Genomic DNA, 24,845 nt, shown 5'->3' on the forward strand with positions numbered 1-24,845 from the left:
TGTCGATAAAACAGGAAACGTCCCCTCATTTTTATGGCAGTTCTTAATTTTTTTTATGTGGTTATTAACTATGCAAGGCAATTGTCCCCACCAACATCGGTAATACCACCACCTTTGCCGCGCTTCCTCTTGAGCACAGCCATAACTTCCGGGCACGAAAACTGCTCAAAATAGTTGTCGGGTTTCTCTGATTGCATTTTCACGCTTTGCACTGTTTTGTTACACTTCATTTAGCATTTCTTGCATTTTCCTTATTTTTGCACCTTATGTTTAAGAGGTTATTTTTAAGTGTTAAATGTAATTTAATGTTGTTTACATTGACTGACTTAGTGTTTCCCATGGTTGCATTGACATTTCATTTCCCTTATGCCTTGATAGCAGAGGGGGTTATAACCAGAGAAAGGTTGCATATTAAATAAAAAGGTTTTTAATTTTACAGATTTTTCTCCTGGTCCTTATTTTCAATAGGTAATTAAAAAAAAAAAAACAATTATCGATATCATCCGATATAAAACACATATGATATAGTTTCCCGCCATATTGCCCAACCCAAGTTACCACTGTACTGTACTTAAAATTGTTGCTGACAAAAATATCAGCTCACGTAGCCAACACAAAAATTTCTCTTTAAAATGGCAATAATCACTGCCTAAAAATAAATGCTTAGAAATGCTTTAAAATATTCCCTATGTCCTTAATTAATTCACTAATGTTTTGAGGTAATAATGGATCATTTACGACATGTATTCTGCTTTGAGCAACATAGTCCAGCATTCCACCTATATTTTCACAGCATCCCGCAAAAGACTTAACATATCCATCCATCCATCCATTTTCTTCCGCTTATCAGAGGTCGGGTCGTGAGGGCAGCAGCCTAAGCAGGGAAGCCCAGACTTTCCTCTCCCCAGCCACTTCGCCCAGCTCTACCCGGGGGATCCCGAGGCGTTCCCAGGCCAGCCGGGAGACATAGTCTTCCCAACGTGTCCTGGGTCTTCTCCGTGGCCTCCCTCCGGTTGGACGTGCCCTAAACACCTCCCTAGGGAGGCGTTCGGGTGGCATCCTGACCAGATGCCTGAACCACCTCATCTGGCTCCTCTCGATGTGGAGGTACAGCGGCTTTACTTTGAGCTCCTCCCGGATGGCAGAGCTTCTCATCCTATCTCTAAGGGAGAACCCCGCCACACGGCGGAGGAAACCCATTTCGGCCGCTTGTATCCGTGATCTTATCCTTTCGGTCATGACCCAAAGCTCATGACCATAGGTGAGGATGGAAACGTAGATCAACCGGTAAATTGAGATCTCTGACGTCCGGCTCAGCTCCTTCTTCACCACAACGGATCGATACAACGACCGCATTACTGAAGACGCTGCACCAGTCCGCCTGTCGATCTCACGATCCACTCTTCCCCCACTCGTGAACAAAACTCTGAGGTACTTAAACTCTTCCACCTGGGGCAGGGTCTCCTCCACATCCCGGAGATGGCATTTCACCCTTTTCCGGGCGAGAACCGTGGACTCGGACTTGGCGGTGGTGATTGTCATTCCGGTCGCTTCACACTCTGCTGCAAACCAATCCAGTGAGAGCTGAAGATCCCAGCCAGATGAAGCAATCAGGACCACATCATCTGCAAAAAGCAGACACCTAATCCTGCGGCCACCAAACCGGAACCCCTCAACGCCTTGACTGCGCCTAGAAATTCTGTCTATAAAAGTTATGAACAGAATCGGTGACGAAGGGCAGCCTTGGTGGAGTCTAACCCTCACTGGAAATGTGTTCGACTTGCTGCCGGCAATGCGGACCAAGCTCTGACACTGATCGTACAGGAAGCGGACCCCACAATAAGACCGTCTGATACCCCATTCTCTCTTAGCACTCCCCACAGGACTTCCCCAGGGACACGGACGAATGCCTTCTCCAAGTCCACAAAGCACATGTAGACTGGTTGGGCAAACTCCCATGCACCCTCAAGAACCCTACCGAGAGTATTGAGCTGGTCCACAGTTCCACGACCAGAACGAAAACCACACTGTTCCTCCTGAATCCGAGGTTTGACTATCCGGCGTAGCCTCCTCTCCTGTACACCTGAATAGACCTTACCGGGAAGGATGAGGAGTGTGATCCCACGATAGGTGGAACACACCCTCCGGTCCCCCTTCTTAAAGAGGGACCACCACCCCGGTCTGCCAATCCAGAAGTACCGCCCCCCAATGTCCAACCAACCAAGACGGCCCCACAGCATCCAGAGCCTTAAGGAACTCCGGGCGGGTCTCATCCACCCCCGGGGCCTTGCCACAGAGGAGCTTTTTAACTACCTCAGCCCCAGAAATATGAGAGCCCACCACAGATCCCCCAGGCACTGCTTCCTCATAGGAAGACGTGTTGGTGGGATTGAGGAGGTCTTCGAGTATTCCTTCCAGTGATCCACAACATCTGTAGTCGAGGTCAGCAGAACACCATCCACACCATACACGGTGTTGACAGTGCACTGCTTCCCCATCCTGAGGCGGCGGATGGTGGTCCAGAATCGCTTTGAACCCGCAAGTCGTTTTCCATGGCTTCTCCGCACTCTTCCCATGTCCGAGTTTTTGCCTCCACGACCGCTGAAGCTGCACACCGCTTGGCCTGTCGGTGCCTGTCCACTGCCTCTGCAGTCCTATGAGCCAAAAGAACCCGATAAGAGTCCTTCTTCAGCTTGACGGCATCCCTCACCAACGGGTTCGAGGATTAGCGCGACGACAGGCACCAACTACCTTGCGGCCACTGCTTCATTTAGCCGCCTCGACAATAGAGGTGCGGAACATGGTCCACTCAGATTCAATGTCCAGCACCTCCCTCGTGACATGTTCAAAGTTTTTCCAGAGGTGGGGTTTGAAACTCTCTCTGCCAGATGTTCCCAGCAAACCCTCACAATACGTTTGGGCCTGCCAGGTCCGTCCGGCATCTTCCCCCACCATCGCAGCCAACTCACCACCAGGTGGTGATAAGGTTGAAAGCTCCGCCCCTCTCTTCACCCGAGTGTTCAAAACAGGAGGCCGCAAATCCGATGACACAACTACAAAGACGATCATGGAACTGCGGCCTAGGATGTCCTGGTGCCAGGTGCACTTATGGACACCCTTATGTTTGAACATGGTGTTTGTTATGGACAGTCTGTGACGGGCACAAAAGTCCAATAACAAAACACCACTCGGGTTCAGACCCGGGCGGCCAATCTTCCTAATCACGTCGCTCCAGGTTTCACTGTCGTTGCCAACATGAGCGTTGAAGTCCCCCAGTAGGACAGGGGAATCACCCGGGGGAGAACTTTCCAGTACTCCCAGGAGCTTGAGCTAGTGCGCGAGGTAGAGAAGTTCCGGCTGGATATAGTCGGACTCACCTCGACGCACAGCAAGGGCTCCAGAACCACTTCTCTCGAGAGGGACTGGACTCTCTTCCACTCTGGCGTTGCCGGCAAGACTCAACAAAGTATTTTTCAAATAAATAGTTTCCCAAAGTTTAACATTATGGTTATAAAAACAGTCACACATAATGTAAAACTAACCTATGTGTCGCCATGGGAAAGTAGTGACGTAATCTCTGGGCTCATGTGTCCAACAGCCTTGGCTGCCTCCAGGATGGCTCTGCGGTACATCCCTTTCTTTTTACGATTGAAACGGGACCTGAAGAGCTCTCTGAAGGGTGAAAGTTTGGCAACAGAGAGTTGGGATGTTGTAGGAGAACCAAACCATGCCACCTTTGCCTGGGGCCACTGGGCCTCTGAAGTGGCAGTTTCCTCCTTGCGGGTGCCGCTGATACTGAGAACACGTGCAGGCCACCAGGGGAAGCCATGGATTTTCCCCCACACAATGTCCCCCACCGCCACAGCATGACCCTCTTCTGTCACACACTTTGTCATGCTGCGGGTGTGTAGCCGCACTGTGAGTGGGGGAACAGTCTTGCAATCGTCCCGTGATGGTAGTGAAGATGAGGTTACAGATAGATCCTCGCCAGGTGCCAAATCACACAGCTCTGGTGATGTGCCATCAGAACTGAAAGACTTGGATTCATCCAAGCTGTCACTGCTGCAAACTGACAGACTGGAGGAATCTGCTTTTCGCTTCCGGAAATTGATGAGAAGGGTAAGGTCATTGTGGCCGTGTTCCGCCTCCTCTCCAGAACTCGCTGACCACAACTCCAGAGAGTTCTTGCCTTCCCCAGAGTCTTCAGAGTGGGCGAGACAGGGTGCAGTTGCCCTTGGGCTTCGTCTCCTGGGATCTCCTACAAGTTCTGCCTCATATTCGACCACGCTCTCATTGCGCTGCCTCGGTGGGTGTTTCAAGCGGATCTTTGGAGATGGCAAATCCTGACAAACGGTGGTGAAAGGTCTCGTCAGTTTGAGTTTGGGAATGGATACAGTAAGACCAGACCGTCTAGCATCTAAAATGTGTCTTTGCTCCTTGGTAGGATTAGATGGAATCTTGCCGTTTGCAGTTAAGCCATTCTGCACTAGTTGCTTAGGACAGAATGGTTTTACTGAACCATGGACTCGCGAGGGGATCTTCATGACCTCTCCCTTGCCCTGTGGAGTGCTGTATGAAATCTTTATAACTGGACTGTGGGGGATAACGTCACTTCCAGAGAACTTCTCCCCTTCAGATTCCCCCTTTTTGTCTTTCCTGAGGCGTTTGCTGTCAATGCTGGTGCCGTTTTCCCGTCTCTTACTGTCCTTGGTTGCCACTACATCGTCTTTTTTTGAGAGCTTATTATTAGGTATATCTTTGTCATCTCCATCATCATCGCTCTGTAGTGTATTCTCTTTTCTCGAGGTCTTGGTATTGTTTATGCCATCTTTGCTGTCCTCATCGCTATTCAAGGTATTTTTGCACTTTTCACAAAGTACCTGCCGTGGCCGCAGACGAATGGTACTGATGGCCATGCGTCCCTGCTCTCGTGTCCGCCTCTTCCTCCTTTTAATTGGTCGTGGAGGGGGCTGTGGTACCCATTGACTGTAGCTGTGGCGCACCCATAAAGGTTGGGGGAAGGGGGCTCCTTCAAAATAAGGAGGGTATGGCATTTGCCCAGCTGGCACTGGTGTTGGAAGTGGACAAAGTGGTGGGGCAGCACCGTTTTCTGGGAGAGTATTTTCATCCTTTGGTCTGTGCGATGACTGGCTGGGAGATTTAAAATCTGGCTCGTCACCCTGCACTTCTGGGATTTCACAAGATGTCTTGGATATCGGGAAGTCCACTGGTTTTGTTGTGAAATCTGGTAAACAGAACAGTCCAGTCCTAAAAGAACATAGAGAGGGGGGAAAGATCAATAACTTAATCAAGCATCACATTTCACTCATCCAGTAATATTTCTACACTAATGTAAATGGCAGATTGTCATAACTAGTTTGCATTTTTAATGTTGTCTAAGGGCAAACAATAGAGGGCAGACTTTCAGTTTTTTGAATGTGTGGTATTTATTGAAAAGACATTTCTAAAACACGTGTCAAACAGAACAAATCAAAGAAACAACATTAACAACTATCAAAAGATTCAAAGCAAATATCTTCTCACTAAAACCAAGAAAATAAAGCATGTGCTTTTTGGCAGCATGTCTAAATGGTTTAAACAAAATGGCTTCCACATCTAACCCCTTCCCTTGTATTGGGCTTCCAATACTACCCAGAATGCCTGACTGTCACACACAGGTTGGCCTACAGACCAAACCTAACATTCCAAAACCTACAAAACAGTTTGATTAATTAAGGCTGTACGGTAAACAGATATATATTAGAAAGAGGTATGTATTTGTGATAATACCGCCATGAATATATATCTATTCTTTAATGTTTTGACACAGAAGTCTCTCTGCACTTTCTGTCTGCGCCGTGTGCTGTCTGCCTCCTCCAAGCAGTGTAGGAGCCACTGCTCACTTGACATAAACGATGAGTGTGAGGCATACCTGTCAACTTTCCTTTATTCACCGGGAAATCACATATTTTGTTCTCCTTTCATGGAATCTTGCCGTTCCCGTTTTTCATTTTGCTCTTAATAAATAAATAAAACTCAGCACTATTGTTGCCAGCAATCGGGTCTGTTTGACTGACTGGGGTAACACGCGTTCATGACAGCAGCGTGGCGAGTTGCAATCGACGTGATTCGATCAAATCAACCTTACGAGAGCGATGGATGGCACTTGAAAACCATGGAGAAGATATTTCTGCCAAAATATAAACTTTGTGGATATAGATTTGTTCCTGATTGATTGATTGATTGATTGAAACTTTTATTAGTAGATTGTATAGTACAGTACATATTCCGTACAATTGACCACTAAATGGTAACACCCGAATAAGTTTTTCAACTTGTTTAAGTAGGGGTCCACGTTAATCAATTCATGGTACAAATATATACTATCATCATAATACAGTCATCACACAAGTTAATCATCAGAGTATATACATTGAATTATTTACATTGTTTACAATCCAGGGGGTGGGGTAAGGACGGTTTGGTTGATATCAGCACTTCAGTCATCAACAATTGCATCATCAGAGAAATGGACTTTGAAACAGTATAGGTCTGACTTAGTAGGATATGTACAGCGAGCAGAGAACATAGTGAGTTCAGATAGCAGAAGAATGAGTATATACATTAGAAATACATTTGATTATTTACATTTGGTTATTTCCAATCCGGGGAGCTGGGATGTGGAGGTGGGAGGGTATAAGTAAAGGATTGAAGTTGCCTGGAGGTGTTGTTTTAGTGCGGTTTTGAAGATAGAGATGAACTTACCTTTACACCTGTTGTGAGTGCATTCCACATTGATGGGGCATAGAAGGAGAATGAGTTAAGACCTTTGTTTGATCGGAATCTGGGTTTAACGTGGTTTGTGGAGCTCCCCGTGGTGTTGTGGTTATGGCGGTCATTTATGTTAAGGAAGTAGTTTGACATGTACTTCGGTATCAGGGAGGTGTAGCGGATTTTATAGATTAAGCTCAGTGCAAGTTGTTTTACTCAGTCCTCCGCCCTGAGCCAGCCAACTTTGGAGAAGTGGGTAGGAGTGAGGTGTAATCTGGGGTGGAGGTCTAGAAGTAACCTGACTAGCTTGTTCTGGGATTTTTGGAGTCTTGATTTGAGGGTTTTGTATGTGCTGGGGTACCAAGAGGTGCAAGCGTAATCGAAAAAGGGTTGAACGAGAGTTCCCGCTAGAATCTTCAAGGTGCTTTTGTTGACCAGAGAGGAGATTCTGTAGAGAAATCTTGTTCTTTGGTTGACCTTTTTGATTACCTTGGTTGCCATTTTATCACAGGAAATATTAGCCTCTAGAATGGAACATTGGTAGGGGAGCTTATCTTTCGTAGTTGCAAATGTATGAAAAAACAGATTTAAAAAGCTGCCAGAAATAATTAATTTGTTATATGACCTTCCTTACCTGCCACAATTACTTTGCTCAAGAAACACTGTCACAACAAATGTACAGACAATCTGAAAGGATGTTTAACTGCAATGGCAATATTATGAGCTGCCAGACAGCATCCTCCAGTTGGCAGCTTGGTTTTCCTGGCTTAACATTTTTTAAAGGAACAAATGGTCTTCTAAAAATTTTGAGTAGAAAAAACACCATTGTTAATTATATATTTTTTTCAAGTTGCTGCTGATGTTTGAAATGTCCTCTTAAACCAGAGACTTATATACATATTAAGGTGGTTCCGATACCAATATTTTGGTAACAAGACCAAAATATTGGTCCCCTTTAGCTAAATAATATGGATCACAAAACAATAATAATTAGCTTTATTTGAAGACAAAATCTTACGGCACATCAAAAATATGTTTCTTATTGCAATCGAAGAACAATTTTGGCTTTAAATAAAATAGTGAACATACTAGACAACTTGTATTTTAGTAGTAAGTAAGCTAACAAAGGCTCCTAATTTGTCTGCTGACGTATGCAGTAAAATATTGTGTCATTTGACATTCTATTATTTTTGTCAAAATTATGAGGGACAAGCTGTAAAAATCTATTATTAATCTACTTGTTCATTTACTGTTAATATCTGATTATTTTCCATTTTAACATGTTCTCTCTACACTTATAAAAAATGTAATAATCACATTTTCTTTTGTTATTTGATACTTTACATTAGTTCTGGATGATACCACCAATTTAGGTATCGATCCCAGGGACGGCGTGGCGCGGTGAAAAAAAGTGGCCATGCGCAACCCGAGGGTCCCTGGTTCAATCCCCACTTAGTACCAACCCCCGTCACGTCTATTGTGTCTTTGAGCAAGACACTTGACCCTCGCTCCTGACGGGTGCTGGATAGCGCCTTGCATGGCAGCTCCCTCCATCAGTGTGTGAATGTGTTTGTGAATGGGTAAATGTGGAAGTAGTGTCAAAGCGCTTTGAGTACCTTGAAGGTAGAAAAAAGCGCTATTCAAGTACAACCCATTTATTTATCATTTATCTCATACCAAGTAGTTCCAGGATCATACAATGGTCATATTCAAAGTCCCTCATGTGTCCAGAGACGTACTTCCTGAGTTAATAAACATAATATGAATTTTTAGAAAAGAAAATTAGATTTTGTGACGATGAGGTGGCGACTTGTCCAGGGTGTACCCCGCCTTCCGCCCGATTGTAGCTGAGATAGGCGCCAGCGCCCCCCGCGACCCCCAAAAGGGAATAAGCGGTAGAAAATTGATGAATGGATGTTGTCTAGCGGCATTTTCTATACCACTTACCCTCATTAGGGTTGCAGGGTGGGGGATGGGGGGCTAAACTGGAGCCTATTCCAGCTGATTTCGGGCAAGAGGCTGGGTACACCCTAGACTGGTCGCCAGCCAATCGCAGGGCACATACATACATTGACAAACAATCATCCATACTCCCATTCATACATAAGGAAAATTTAATCTCTAAAGAACCTAACATGGATATTTTTGGGATGTGGGAGGAAGCTGGAGTACCTGGAGAAAACCCACACATACACAGGGAGAACAAACTCCACACCACAGAAATGAAAAAACTGAGTTTTTTGAAGACTCACACAGCGTTGACTAGAAATTACTGTCAATAGTTATGTCAAAATTAGGGTAGTTTTTGCAGGTTTGAACAAAAAATGCATTCATTAACTTGAAATACCTTCTTTTCATGAGTTTCTTTTGCATAGAGCCAACTCCATTCCGGGGTTGATCAGGTGTACGACCAGCTGTAGCATTTTATGTTGACAGATGACTCAGACGCACTTTGTTCAAAATAAAGCAGAAACATTTTTATGATATTTGAAATGTTTTGCAAACTAATCATGGCCAGTAGTGCGTATATTGGCTATATAATATTTAGCAATACTTACAATATGCCGTATAAGTTAAATTTGTTATCACGTTAAAAAAACAACACATTTTTAAAAGTGTCGCTCAGGGGTCGTCAACTCTGATGTGGCTCAGCTGCATACGTGCCGACCCCCCCCCGATTTTTCCGGGAGGATTCCGGATTTCAGTGCCTCTCCCAGAAATCTCCCAAGGATAATATTCTCAGATTTTCACCCGGACAACAATATTGTGGGCAAACCGTGATGGCAATGACTTTAACGTCCTCTAGAACATGTTGTTGCGTCCTCTTTTATACCATGCTATCTGAGTGCCGACCGGTCACATGTAGTGTGCGGCTGCTGTCAACACGCGTAAGTGACTGCAAGGCATACTTGCTCAACAGCCATACAGGTCACACTGAGGGTGTCCGTTTAAACAACTTTAACACTCTTACTAATATGCGCCACACTGTGAACCCACACCAAACAAGAATGACAAACCCATTTCGGGAGAAAATCCGCACTGTAACACAACATAACAAATACCCAGAATCCCATGCATCCCTAACTTTTCCGGGCTACATTATACACCCCCACTACAACCAACCCCTCGCCCCTACGTGCATCGGTTTGAGGTGGCCGGGGTTGGGGGGTGCGGGGGTATTGGTGGTAGCGGGGGTCTATAATGTAGGCCCGGAAGAGTTAGGGATGCACGGGATTCTGGGTAATTGTTCTGTTGTGTTTATGTTGTGTTACGGTGGGGATATTCTCCCGAAATGTGTTTGTCACTCCTGTTTGGTGTGGGTTCACATTAGTAAGAGTGTTAAAGTTGTTTAAACGGGCACCCTCAGTGTGACCTGTATAGTTGTTGAACAAGTATGCCTTGCAATGACTTACGTGTGTTTGCAGAGGCCATTTACAACATTAGAATGGGCTGGCAAGCTGATTGTTACGGTGATAGAGGGTGTTAAACGCATTGCCATCATAGCACGCTCGTATAATTATTGTTAGGGTGAAAATCAGCAAACATACGAGAGAATAGCTGCTCTGAAATTCGGGAGTCTCCCGGAAAAATTGGGATGGTTGGCAAAAGTGATGTTGTCCGGCGGCATTCAAATAAAACTCCCGGGCTGCACTAATATTAAATTTTTATATTAAGGTGCGGCCGCGTGTCTGGGACCCCCTGGTTTATTCATAGCACAAAGCAAAAAAAAAAAAACTTTGTATGCTATGTAATTTCATTTTAAATTTCAAAATACTTTTGTGGCTCCCATTGTTTTCTTAATTTTGTGAAACGAGTCAAAATGGCTCTTTGAGTGGTAAAGGTTGCCAACCACTGGTGTAGCTGCTTTTGTTTTGCTGTGGCGAGGCGCTACGATCAATTACATGTAGGGGAAACCTGAGTATTTTAGTATTGGTGTTCATTTTTTTTGTAATTTCTTTCTATCATGTTTGCTTATTTTATCAATAAAATGTTGCAGCTGTTTGCTTTTGATTGTGTAGGTTTCGAGTGGATTACATCAGATCTCTGTCATAGGCCATATTTAAATGATCAGATATTGTTTCTGTGATGCATTAATAATAATATTAATAATTAAATAATTATGGGCTTCACGGTGGAAGAGGGGTTAGTGCGTCTGCCTCACAATACGAAGGTCCTGAGTAGTCTGGGGTTCAATCCTGGGCTCGGGATCTTTCTGTTTGGAGTTTGCATGTCCGTGAATGCGTGGGTTCCCTCCGGGTACTCCGGCTTCCTCCCACTTCCAAAGACATGCACCTGGGGATAGGTTGATTGGCAACACTAAATTGGCCCTAGTGTGTGAATGTGAGTGTGAATGTTGTCTGTCCATCTGTGTTGGCCCTGCGATGAGGTGGCGACTTGTCCAGGGTGTACTCCGCCTTCCGCCCGATTGTAGCTGAGATACGCGCCAGCGCCCCCCGCCACCCCAAAGGGAATAAGCGGTAGAAAATGAATGGATGGATAATAATTATGGTTTAGTTTTATCTAGCGCATTAATTATTGTCTATTCTTGAGAAAAAAAAACACAGACTGAAATGTCCTCAATTATTGTTGTTGTCCAATCATTTAGCCAAACATGTTTTCAACTAATAATTTAAAGATATTGCCAGATCAACATCTGTAATGACAAACAGTGATTGCAGGTCATCAACTGTCATGTGGTAATTTCAACATTTCCCTGTTGCCTTACGACACTAATCTTGTAATTTCGCTATTTTACTTAACTTTTCTGTGTACTTTTAATGTTTCTTCAAACCAAAAATTAGTAACAGTGAGTAAACTCAGAGGTTTACCACATGTTTCATTTGACTGGCCAACCTAGCTGCACTCCTTGTCACCTGCATGTTGAAAATTCTTGACATGTGGGAGTTGGGAGCTTGTGAGCAAGCTTGCAGACATAAGACGTAGTCCCGTGTTTGCCACAGGACAGCGATCTCTTTGTGGTGGGGGACATTTTCGATTCCCAGATACATTATGATTCAGAAGTCTGCGATTTGGAATTAATTCTTAAACGTCTTCATTTCAATTATTTAAATCAGTTTAAAAAAGTGGTGTGATTTGAATGATTGATCAAGATAATTATTGTGATTAAGTTATTACAGTCATATCTAGCGTATTATGTACTTTATTCATAATAATCTATCTATCTTTCAATCGCCAACAGTACAATTTCTTAATGCCAGTCACCTTGTTTCTTATTGTGCTTGACCTATTGAGGGTGTAAAAAAGGGATGTAAGAATATGAAAATTTCCTATCACAGTTATTGTGAACATAATTATTATTGCAATAATGTTGAATGTGCTCATTACTTATACACACACTGAAATATTTTTACATAGTTTTATTTAATAAATAGAGACATTTTCTAGGCAGGCGAAACATTAAATGTTATTTTTAAGAGGAATATTTTTTATTTATATTTCAATGTTAAATGCAACCCCAGAGGGAATAAGCGGTAGGAAATGGATGGATGGAATATGTTTATCTTCTGCCAGTTTAGTTTGTAAAGGTTTTAGTTGTTTTTTAATGATAAAAAAACGGGTGTTTGGGTGCATCACTTTTAGTTTGTAACATCACGAGAGTTCACTTCCCGTTGTTTATTATTTCTTCTTCAAGTATGTAGATCGACAACTTTGTACAAAGAGAGTACAGCCTGTACGTCCAGTGTGCACAGTTGAATAGCTTATTTGCTCAGACAGCAATGTGTTGATACAAGTTTAGATAGGAGTATGTAGTTTCTCAATTGGGAAAGACGATGTCTCCTGTATTTATGTTAGCATTTACTCTAGCTAGTAGGAATAGCGTTCGCTTGCTTCTCCAGTAAAAGAGCGGTGTCCACAGTCAATAAGTTCATCAAAGTGTGGTTATCAATCACGGTTTTACAATAATTTTAATTTGTAATACTAACCGTCTGGAGTTTTACTGCAGTTTATCATTAGACCGTTTATAGTTACATCCCGAGTGTACTGTAACAACAATGGTAAGTCACTCCCTGAAATGGACATTGATTGGCTGTCATTGTGTTTGGGCTTGTTTAGCATAAGGCGATAAGCTCCCATTGCTGGTACACGTGACCTACAAGCACCTCTGGGTTGCACATGGACGATCGATTGTCCCATCAATTATTGCCGATAACCAATATTATTGTCAGCCTTCTTTTGAGACTAAATTGAGTACTAACTTATTCATAACTGATAACAATAATACTGCTTTAAGTAACCCTTTTTAATAGCAATAAACCTTTGTTTCTCATTTTTTGTTACCATTGTAATTGAATGGTCAAGAATTTTAATCATCAAAATAAGTACTGACTTTCAATCGTCGCAAAAATTGCACTTCAATAAATATTGAGCAACTTGCAACTATGAAACTTTTTTTTTTTTCAAATGATCATTTACTTAAAATTTAATGGCAGCAACACAATGCAAAAAAATTGGCACAGGGGCATTTTTACCACTGTGTTACATGGTCTTTCCTTTAAAAAACACTCAGTTAACTTTTGGGAACTGAAGAGACCAATTTTTTAAGCTTTTCAGTGGATTATTTCCCATTCTTGCTTGATGTACAGCTTAAGTTGTTCAACAGTCTGGGATCTCCGTTGTCATATTTTACACTTCATAATGCACCACACATTTTCAAATGGGAGACAGATCTGGACTACAGGCAGGCCAGTCTTGTACCCGCACTCTTTTACTACGAAGCCACGCTGTTGTAACACAAGCAGAATGTGGTTTGGCATTGTCTTGCTGAAATAAGCAGGGGCCATCCATCCATCCATCCATCATCTTCCGCTTATCAGAGGTCGGGTCGCGGGGGCAGCAGCCTAAGCAGGGAAGCCCAGACTTCCCTCTCACCAGCCACTTCGTCTAGCTCTTCCCGGGGGATCCCGAGGCGTTCCCAGGCCAGCCGGAGAGACATAGTCTTCCAACGTGTCCTGGGTCTTCGCCGTGGCCTCCTACCGGCTGGACGTGCCCTAAACACCTCCCTAGGGAGGGCGTTCGGGTGGAATCCTGACCAGATGCCCGAGCCACCTCATCTCGCTCCTCTCGATGTGGAAGAGCAGCGGCTTTACTTTGAGTTCCTCCCGGATGGCAGAGCTTCTCACCCTATCTCTAAGGGAGAGCCCCGCCACCCGGCGGAGGAAACTCATTTCGGCCGCTTGTACCCGTGATCTTATCCTTTCGGTCATGACCCAAAGCTCATGACCATAGGTGAGGATGGGAACTTAGATCGATCGGTAAATTAAGAGCTTTGCTTTCCGGCTCAGCTCCTTCTTCCCCACAACGGATCGATACAACGTTCGCATTACTGAAGACGCCGCACCGATCCGCCTGTCAATCTCACGATCCACTTTTCCCCCACTCGTGAACAAGACTCCTAGGTACTTGAACTCCTCCACTTGGGGCAGGGTCTCCTCCCAAACCCGGAGATGACACTCCACCCTTTTCCGGGCGAGAACCATGGACTCGGACTTGGAGGTGCTGATTCTCATTCCGGTCGCTTCACAATCGGCTGCGAACCGATCCAGCGAGAGCTGAAGATCCCGGCCAGATGAAGCCATCAGGACCACATAATCTGCAAAAAGCAGAGACCCAATCCCGCGGCCACCAAACCGGAACTCCTCAACGCCTTGGCTGCGCCTAGAAATTCTGTCCATAAAAGTTATGAACAGAATCGGTGACAAAGGACAGCCTTGGCGGAGTCCAACCCTCACTGGAACGTGTCCGACTTACTGCCAGCAATGCGGACCAAGCTCTGACACTGATCATACATCATAAGCAGGGGCGTCCATCAAAAAGACGTTGCTTGGATGGCAACATATGTTGCTCCAAAACGTGTATGTACCTTTCAGCATTAATGGTGCCTTCCCAGATGTGTAAGTTACCCATGCCTTGGACACGACACACCCCATAAAATTACAGATGCTGGCTTTTGAACTTTGCGCTTGTAATAGTCCAGATGGTTCTTTCCTCTTTGGTCCGGAGGACATGACGTCCACAGTTTCCCCAAAAATTTGAAATGTGGATTTGTCGAAGAGCAAAACACTGTTTCCACTTTGCAACAGTCTGTCTTAGATGAGCTTGGGCCCAGTGAAGCTGACGGTGTTTCTGTTGTTGATAAATGGCTTTGATTTGCATAGTAGAGTTTTAACTTGCACTTACAGATGTAGTGACAAACTGTAGTTACTGACAGCGGTTTTCTGAAGTGTTCCTGAACCCATGTGGTGATGTCCTTTACACACCGATTGTGCTTTTTGATCCAGTCACCCGCCTGAGGGATCGAAGAGTCACGGGCATTTAATGTTGGTTTTCAGGCTTGCCGCATACGTGCAGTGATTTCTCCAGATTCTCTCAACCTTCTGATTATTTTACAAACCGTAGATGGTGAAATCCCTAAATTCCTTGTAATGGCTTGTTGTGAAATGTTATTCTTAAAATGATCGACAATTTGCTCATACATTTGTTCACAACGTGGTGACCCTTGCCCTATCCTTGTTTGTGAATGATTATACCCAATGATGGCACCCACCTGTTCCCAATTAGCCTGCTCACCTGTGGGATGCACCAAATAAGTGTTTGATGAGCATTCCTCAACTTTCTCAGTCTTTTTTGCCACGTGTGCCAGTTTTTGGGAAACATGTGCAGGCATCAAATTCCAATCGAGCTAATAGTTGCAAAAAATAACAGTTAACCAGTTTCGAACAATAAGTATCTTGTCTTTGCAGTGTTAAAATTGAATATAGGTTGAAAAAGATTTGCAAATCTTTGTATTTTGTATTTATTTACGATTTACACTACGTGCAAACTTTATTTGGTTTTGGATTTTGTACGAGCCAGTCTGCCCCACAACAAGAGGATAGAGAAAAGAGGAAGCTTACTCACAACATTGTCAGACTACAATGGCGTACTCGCGCAAAGCACTTCAGGTAAATTTCTACCAAGTATGGAGATATTTAGTGACATCCAAGTTGGGAAATGGCATAATGAGGGCAAATTCCAAACGACTTGTTTGGAGGAAGTATGATGGAAGTATAAAGGAAGGCATTTTAGTTTTATAAACAGCTCCGTAATGCCTCCATTGTTTGATTTCTCATTTTCGGAACTAGAATAGATCCTAAAAACACAAAAAACAGCTACCAATAGGTAAGTAAGACAAGTAGGTTTTGCATAATAGCTCCTTTTTTAAAAGGTTTGAAAGCCAAAATACTGGCCAAAAATCATGAAAAAAATGTCAATTGCGATGGAGTGGATCCATACACTCTTAAATTGGGATGGGAATACCCTGGTTCCAAATCCACTTTTGATTCTGCTATACAATTTGGTTCCTTCATAGTTCTCTTATCGATTTTTTGGAAAAAAAATAATTGAAATGGTGAATTAGCTTGAGCGTTGTTCAGTTTGGAGGTAACATGACCTTACAAAGCCTACAGTGAAGTCTCAACAGCAATAACAAATTAATATTCTTCTGTAGAATGAAATCATGTGCAAATTACACAGGGATATTAGTAGCATGTGATATTAACTTATTACTACACTTAATGTGAGATATGTCAAGCCTTTATTGGTTATAATTTTGATGATTATGGTTTATAGTTTTCAAAAACTTTCAATTGAAAATCTTAGAAAATATAAAGTTTCAAAAACTGTAAGTCCATGATGATCAAAATTATAACAAAGGCTTGACAATACCAAGGTTCTGAGTAGTCCTGAGTTCAAACCCGGGCTGGTAACCTTCTGTGTGGAGTTTGCATGTTCTCTCCGTGACTTCGTGGGTTCCCTCTGGGTACTCCGGCTTCCTCCCACCTCCAAAGACATGCACCTGGGGATAGGTTGATTGACAACACTAAATTGGCCCTAGTGTGTGAATGTGAGTGTGAATGTTGTCTGTCTATCTGTTTTGGCCCTGCAATGAGATGGCGACTTGTCCAGGTTGTACCCCGCCTTTCGCCCGAATGCAGCTAAGATAGGCTCCAGCACCCCCGCGACCCCAAACGGGACGAGCGGTAGAAAATGGATGGATGGGCTTGACATATCTCACTTTGCATGGAATGAGTTATTATCACAGATTAGTTTCAAATTTGAAGTTAATTCCTGACATGAATAGACTTTTACAATACATTCTAATGTTACGAGTTTCAGCTGTATAATACAATGACTGAAAGAAAATAAGTTTGCGGGAAAACATGTGAACTGGGGCTGTTGCCTCAGAGCCAGTCAGTCTGTCGTCATGCTCATCTAAATGAGACGGCATTCATTTGCATTTAACAAATAATAGCGCTAACATGATAGGAGGTGTTAGTTAGTACATGTTGTATTCAGATGACGTGCTCGCATTACTGCTGCTGGGAATCAGATAGAAGCAGTTAAAACGTGACTTTCATTTTTATTATTGAATTCTGAGTACAAATGTTTCAGCTTATTGCTTGTATGTCCTCCTCTTGATGAACTAGTTACTAGGGCTGGGCAATATGGCATTTTTTTAATATTGCGATATTTTATGCCGTATCGCGATACACCATATAAATGTCGATATTTTTGCCATAGCCTTGAATGAACACTTGATGCATATAATCACAGCAGTATGATGACTCTGTGTCTACATTAAAACATGTAAAACAAAAAACATTCTTGTTCATATTGCAATACTATATGCTCATTTTAAACTTTCATGCAGAGAAGGAAATCACAACGTAAAAAAATCACTATTTTTTTCATACGGTGTTGATCTGGAAATGTTTGCCTCTGCATTTTGATGGTGTGGGCGTGTTGCACCGAATGGAGATGTTGACATGCGGAGTAACCACTCTTCATTCTCTAGCAGGTGACTTTTCAAATGATGCTACATATTAGCAGTAATGCTACTTTTTCTAGCAACTCTTTTGCCCCACACTTGACAAATTACGGTTGTCTGTTCAACATATTCCCACTTGAAGCGAAACCACCGCCAGATGATGGACCCCCTGTTGTTTTTCTTGGGAATTAATTCTTCCTTCATTTGTTTCCAGATTCGCACCTTCTCTCTCTCTCTTGTACAAACCCTGTTTCCATATGAGTTGGGAAATTGTGTTAGATGTAAATATAAACAGGATACAATGATTTGCAAATCATTTTCAACTCATATTCAATTGAATATGCTACAAAGACAACATATTTGAAGTTAAAACTAATAAACATTTTTTTTTTTTGCAAATAATGATTAACTTTAGAATTTGATCCCAACAACACATGACAAAGAAGTTGGGAAAGGTGGCAATAAATACTGATAAAGTTGAGGAATGCTCATCAAACACCTACTTGGAACATCCCACAGGTGTGCAGGCTAATTGGGAACAGGTGGGTGCCATGATTGGGTATAAAAGCAGCTTCCATGAAATACTAAGTAATTCACAAACAAGGATGGGGCGAGGGTCACCAATTTGTAAGCAAATTGTCGAACAGTTTTACAACAACATTTCTCAACAAGCTATTGCAAGGAATTTAGGGATATTACCATCTACGGTCCGTAAAATCATCAAAAAGTTCAGAGAATCTGGAGAAATCACTGCACGTAAGCGTTGATATTACGGACGTTTGATGCCTCAGGCGGTACTGCATCAAAAACCGACATCGGTGTGTAAAGGATATCACCATATGGGCTCAGGAACACTTCATAAAACCACTGTCAGTAACTACAGTTGGTCACTACATCTGTAAGTGCAAGTTAAAACTCTACTATGCAAAGCGAAAGCCATTTATCAACAACACCAAGGAACGCCGCCGGCTCCGCTGGGCCCGAGCTCATCTAAGATGGACTGATGCAAAGTGGAAAAGTGTTCTGTGGTCTGACGACTCCACATTTCAAATTATATTTGGAAACTGTGGACGTGGTGTCTTCCGGAACAAAGAGGAAAATAACCATCCGATTTGTTATAGGCGCAAAGTTCAAAAGCCAGCATCTGTGATGGTATGGGGGTGTATTAGTGCCCAAGGCATGGGTAACTTACTCATCTGTGAAGGCACCATTAATAATGAAAGGTACGTACAGCTTTTGGAGCAACATATGCTGCCATCCAAGCAACGTTATCATGGATGCCCCTGCTTATTTCAGCAAAACAGAGCCAAACCATGTGTTACAACAGCGTAGCTTCGTAGTAAAAGAGTGAGTGTAGTTTCCTGGCCCGCCTGCAGTCTAGACATGTCTCCCATCAAAAATGTTTGGCGCATTATGAAGCGCAAAATACGACACCAAACACCTCGGACTTTTGAATGACTAAAGCTCTACATAAAACAAGAATGGGAAATAATTCCACTTTCAAAGCTTCAACAATTAGTTTCCTCAGTTCCCAAACATATATTGAGTGTTGTTAAAAGAAAATGTGATGTGACACAGTGGTGAACATGCTCTTTCCCAAATACAAAACAACATGTTGTTGAGGTTTGTGCAGCCCTTTGAGGCACTTGTGAATTAGGGCTGTATAAATAAACATTTATTGATTGATTGATTGATAGCTGTGATGCTAGCAGAGCCGTGCGAGTGGTAATACGAGAGAAAGAAGGTGCAAATGAAAAAATAATTAATTCCCAAGAAAAACAGCTGGGGGTCCATCCTCTGGCGGTGGTTTGGCTTCAAGTGGGAATATGTCGAACAGACAACCATAGTTTGTCAAGTGTTGGCCAAAAGCATTGCTACAAAAAATAGCATTACTGCTGATATGTAGCATCATTTGAAAAGTCACATGCTAGAGAATGAAGAGTGATTACTCCGCATGTCAACATCTCTGTTCGGTGCCACACGCCCACACCATCAAAATGCCGAGGCAAACATTTCCAGATCAACACTATGAAAAAAATAGTCAACAACAGAATTTAATAACGTCCGTAGTAACCTACCACATAGCGAATGACGAACACTATTTGATTTCCTATCATACAGCTTATTTTTATTTGACACTTAAAATGTCTCTGACAATTTTGCACTTTCTGTTTTGGAAATGACATGAATGTTTGTGCCGTTGCTTAGTAACTGTTTAATAAATACAGTTTTGGTCAACTGACTTAGTTGTGATTTCCTTCTTTGCATGAAAGTTTAAAATGAGAATATATAAATGCAGTATGAACAAGAATATTTTAATGTAGACACATAGAATCATAATACTGCTGTGATTTTATGAATCACGTGTTAATTCATGGCCAAGGCAAAATATCGAGATATATATTATGTATCGTGATATGGCCTAAAAATATCGAGATATTAAAAAAGGCCATATCGCCCAGCCCTAAGCAGAATACTTTATTTTTCCTGTAAATACGTTTAGAAGAGTTGTCCGTCCAACTCTTGTAGCTTAGCATATTGAAATCAATTCGTAAAAAAAAAGAAAATTAACAGGTTTAAACACCATACAAGTTTTAAAACTATACGCCTGAGCAAAAACACTGGAAGATAGTTCCACTAAGCAGCGGTCTGCAGCACACAAATATCACACTCAAGTTCCTGCACGTTGAACGTTTCTTATTTTCTTTTTTCTCTCTTTTATGTCAAATATTTTGTAATAGAATTGCACAAGAAATAAGAAAACAAAAAGGTTGCTGAAAATAGTTCCTGAAACACTAAATCTACCCGAATATGTGTAGCAAGAGCTGCACAATTAATCAAATTTTAATCAAAATCACACAGTTGGAAGCTACAATTAAACATAGGTGCCACAAGCCGGACGCTCACTATATTGTTAAAATGATACCACAGTGGTTGTCTAGCAACCCGAAGCTATCCAGCAAGACAGAGTTTGGACATATTCAAAGCGTTTCAGATCACGCAAAGTGATCTCTTAGAAGAGCTCACATAGCTTTGAACGGCTGAAGTACGACAATTGTGGAAATAAACTCGTCAGAAGTGCCGTTAGCCTCGATGCTCTTCGAATTGGCTGTGCCAGTGTGTTCAGGATGTAGACAGGATGTGACATAGGGGTCCCGCCTCTTCAAAATGTATGTGCTTGCGTGTACAGGAAGTGATGTCATCAAAATGGCAGCTCCCATAGGGCTTCCAGTGGCACACAAAATGAATGAAGCGTTTGGAAACAGAGACATGGTCCACACGCAGAGGCATAATTGGCGCGATGTAAATGTTCGTAACCCGCTAAGGACGCAGATACAGGCGTTCATAACAATAAATATATGCTGTATATAATATATGGAAATCTCCAAATATGGTAGGGATTTACCAGAAGAGCTTTGCGTGAGTCCGCCATTGTAGTGTAATTAGCTTCTTCTTTTACTTTATCCTCTTGTTGTGGGGCAGACTGGCTCATACATGCACATGCATCATCCATTGTTGCCATTACTGTTACAAAGTAGCATAGTGTTCTAACTTACATATGTCAGGAGACTGGCTATGGATGCCCAAGGCATGGGAAACTACAACCTGACTGACGACAAAAAGAAGCTGTCGAAGTGGAGGCATGTAAATAAGATGGAGCATCCCGACAAGACAGTCAGAAGGCGGTTTGAAGATGATCTGTTAAACATAATCTAAGCAACATTTTGACCAAGGAAATACCATTACTGTACATGTTGTGAATGTAGAAAGGCAATCATAATATCATCCCTTTAAGAAACAGAATTACCTAACAGGCTAATATAGTATTCCAAATCTCTTTGTGAAGGGCCGCGAGAAATAAATGAATGTATGGATAGGGCTGGGCGATATATCGTGGGTTTGTCTCCGTGCGATATAGAAAATGATATCCGAGTATACGTTCTCACGCAGTTGCATTTAGCTGCGGGCATTACACTACAGGCTCTTCTCGCTCTTTCCTGTCTCTCCTTCTCACAGACAAGCGCACCTTTTAACACACGTCACATACTGTCACGTCATACATCACATACGTATACGCCCTCGCGGAGCAGAGAGGTAGCAGCATGGGTAACGTTAGCTGGGATGCTAGCAGAGCTGTGAGAGTGGTAATACGAGAGAGAAAAGGTGCAAATGAAGGAAGAATTAATTCCCAAAAAAAACAGCTGGGGGTCCATCGTCTGGCGGTGGTTTGGCTTCAAGTGGAAATATGTCGAACAGACAACCGTATTTTGTCAAGTGTGGGCCAACAGTGTTACAACACAAAGTAGCATTACTGCTAATATGTAGCATTTGAAAAGTCCCCTGCTAGAGAATGAAGAGTGAATGAAACGCCACATGTCAACATCTCCGTTTGGTGCCACACGCCCACACCATCAAAATGCCGAGGCAAACATTTCAAGATCAACACCGTATGAAAAAAATAGTCAACAACAGAATTTAATAACATCCGTAGTAACCTACCACATAGCAAAGGATGAACACTATTTGATTTCCTATTATGCAGCTCATTTTTATTTGACACTTAAAATGTCTCTGACAATCTTGCACTTTCTGTTTTGGAAATGACATGAACGTTTGTGCCATTGCTTAATAACTATTTAATAAATACAGTTTTGGTCAACTGACTTAGATGTGATTTCCTTCTCAGGATGAAAGTTTAAAATGATCGTATATTAATGCAGTATGAACAAGAATGTTTTAATGTAGACACATAGAATCATCATACTGCTGTGATTATATGCATCAAGTTAATTCAAGGCCAAGGCAAAATATCGAGATATATGAAGTGTATCGCGATATGGCCAAATAATATCGAAAAAGGCCATATCCCCCATTCCTAGTAGTGGATAACTTTAGTCTTTGTTGTTGTTAACTGTGATTCAGGTTGGCCTAAAAGTTATATTCATGTATTACAGTGACTGGTAAGCAACACTTTTGTCTGTGTTGCTTTCATCCGTTTTAGCAGACAAAGACACTGGATACCCCCACCTTCCTGTTCCTTTGGCCTTTGATTGGAGCAAATAAACATGGATCACATGGGATTCTGAGGCCTACTCTTGGTAGGGACTCAGGAGTCAGGAGATTTCTATTTATTTACACATCCCCGTCTACTTTGGCTGTATGTGTGGTGAGATTATTAATTAGTGCACATTTAGGGGACCACTGGAGAACAGTCACCTCCGAAATAGTCTCCTGATGAGGCTTCTTCAACTCCCCTTACGGAAATGTGCCCCTAAGGAACCGGATTATTCACCTTTGCAGGGACTGGCTGCCTGTGACATGGAACAGGCAGGGCCGGTCAAGCATACTAGGACACAGCGTATGACTCAATGCAATGTCCTTTTATTGAGTATCCAGACGCAAGCTTAAATCAAAGGTTTAAAATGATGACCTGAAAACAAGTATTGTAATTAACCTAGGGAGGCGAAGGCTACATATTTGAATATCCAAAGTTGAGGCCTGTTTAAAATGACTCCAGTGCCAAATGAAAAGCAATCCACATACTTAGGAAGCAACACTCAGTCCAATCTGATTCTGCTCAGCTATTTATAGTAGGGGGAAAAAAACTTACACAAGGTTTATAGTGTACATGTGACACATGCAGTGTTACATTGATACATGTGTGCCTTTAAGGCCTTCACACAATCAACTAGGATGACTTTAAAACATTCAAATATACCTCTTTGAAGAGAAAACTGAGTTTAGTAGTTCCCTTTGTATCTGCAAATTCTACTAAAAAATGGCTGTTTTTCAGCACAGCTCCTTTAGTTCAGTTATTTTGCAAGGGATATGATTTTTGAAAAGTCAATCCACAACCAACGCATAAGTATAAATACAGTGGGATAGGAACATATTGACAAGATGTCGAATAATTATTTCGAGTATTAAAATACGTGATTGCTGATCTGTATGATGTGGCTAACAATAAGCTAGAGAGATGAACCCACTGACATTAGCTATTGTTCACATCAAGGCATTTTTATCTCAGAAAAAGTGACAAGTATGTCGCCACACATGCCTCTCTTGGAATAAAACGACGCATTTAAGTCCGTTTACGGGTCCTTTAAAAGGTAAGAGTTATTGGCCAGGATGCTAGCTATCACTGTCAGCTACAATAAGCCATGTCTTTTGTATTGAGGCCCAGGCGGCTAACTAGCTAGCCGTTAGCAGCGAGCTAAGTGACATTTAAAAGCGGCAGAAACGATCAAAGTGAAAGTGAAAAAAATGACACTCACTTTTTGTTACAGTCGAGTAAAATCCCCGTGAAGCTCCGTTCTCGATAGGTCAGCGTCACCAGCAGCGTATCGTTAACTATTTGATCGATTGTGACAGGTACCCGAGAGCCGGCCAGCAGCTCCTCGGCCGCAGCCTCCATGTTTCCCGTGGCGAGGTGTCCGGCTCGGCGGTGCTCGATCCGGGCGAAGGGAGCCACGGCCGCGTCCGCTAAAGCTCCGTCTCCCCCCTTTTCGCTATTGAAGCAGGAGGCTACAGCAGGGCATAAAATGACGCCATCACCCCAGCAAGTCAATTACACCGACACTGCCGCCGCTGACATCACACTGAAGCACAAGTCTCCCAAGACAAGGCCTTCCCTTCCTCAACCCCACTTGGACTCCATCGCCTTCATTATTCCAGCCTTCTTCCTCGGGAATGTCTCCGCTTTTTCGACACCATCAACCGAGAAGCAACATTTAGATGGATTTATTCGCGACGATGTAACAACATCAACGCGCGTTATTTTTTTATTATTAGTACTATTATTAGTAGTGATATTATTATTATTAAATGATGTATGGTAGTATAGTCACACGACAAACAGCACCAACTACATATATTTATTTAGCAATATTAGACACAATTTAAGTATGTCTTTGGCAATATTCAATTCAGACATTTGGAAATTAAATGACAAATAATGCAAATAACTTATCTGGTTCATTACAAAGCAAAACAAAAACCCACTCCATCTTTTTTTTTTTTTTTTTATCGAATTCTGCTTCAGAAAAAAGTACTACACCACCACAATGACCAACTTTAAAATACAGTAGCAAAATAGGCGTAAGTTTTCATTAAAGGCCTACTGAAATGAGATTTTCTTCCTTAAACGGGGATAGCAGGTCCATTCTATGTGTCATACTTGATCATTTTGCGATATTGCCATATTTTTGCTGAAAGGATTTAGTAGAGAACATCCACGCTAAAGTTC

General features: G+C 42.4%; 1 protein-coding gene across 6 annotated transcripts in view; it reads right to left on the bottom strand.

The window, feature by feature from the left end:
- Positions 1-24,326, bottom strand: part of pwwp2b (PWWP domain containing 2B) — a 34,887-nt gene extending 10,561 nt beyond the window's left edge. For 4 of the 6 annotated variants that reach the window (XR_009808137.1, XR_009808135.1, XR_009808136.1 and 1 more), the window contains exons 1-2: positions 23,875-24,325; positions 3,543-5,268 (exon numbers count right to left, since the gene is read on the bottom strand). Coding sequence is in view for 1 of the 6 variants with exons in the window: in XM_061910887.1 (XP_061766871.1) it covers positions 3,543-5,268; positions 23,875-24,014 (1,866 nt within the window). In the remaining 5 variants the exon portion in view is untranslated. Of the gene's footprint in view, positions 1-3,542; positions 5,269-23,874 lie in introns of all 6 variants that reach the window. The other 2 variants (XR_009808133.1, XR_009808134.1) reach the window with 1 other exon arrangement.
- Between the last annotated feature and the right edge of the window lie 519 nt (positions 24,327-24,845).

The sequence above is a fragment of the Nerophis ophidion genome, linkage group LG09, assembly GCF_033978795.1.
Source record: "Nerophis ophidion isolate RoL-2023_Sa linkage group LG09, RoL_Noph_v1.0, whole genome shotgun sequence".
Taxonomy (NCBI): domain Eukaryota; kingdom Metazoa; phylum Chordata; class Actinopteri; order Syngnathiformes; family Syngnathidae; genus Nerophis; species Nerophis ophidion.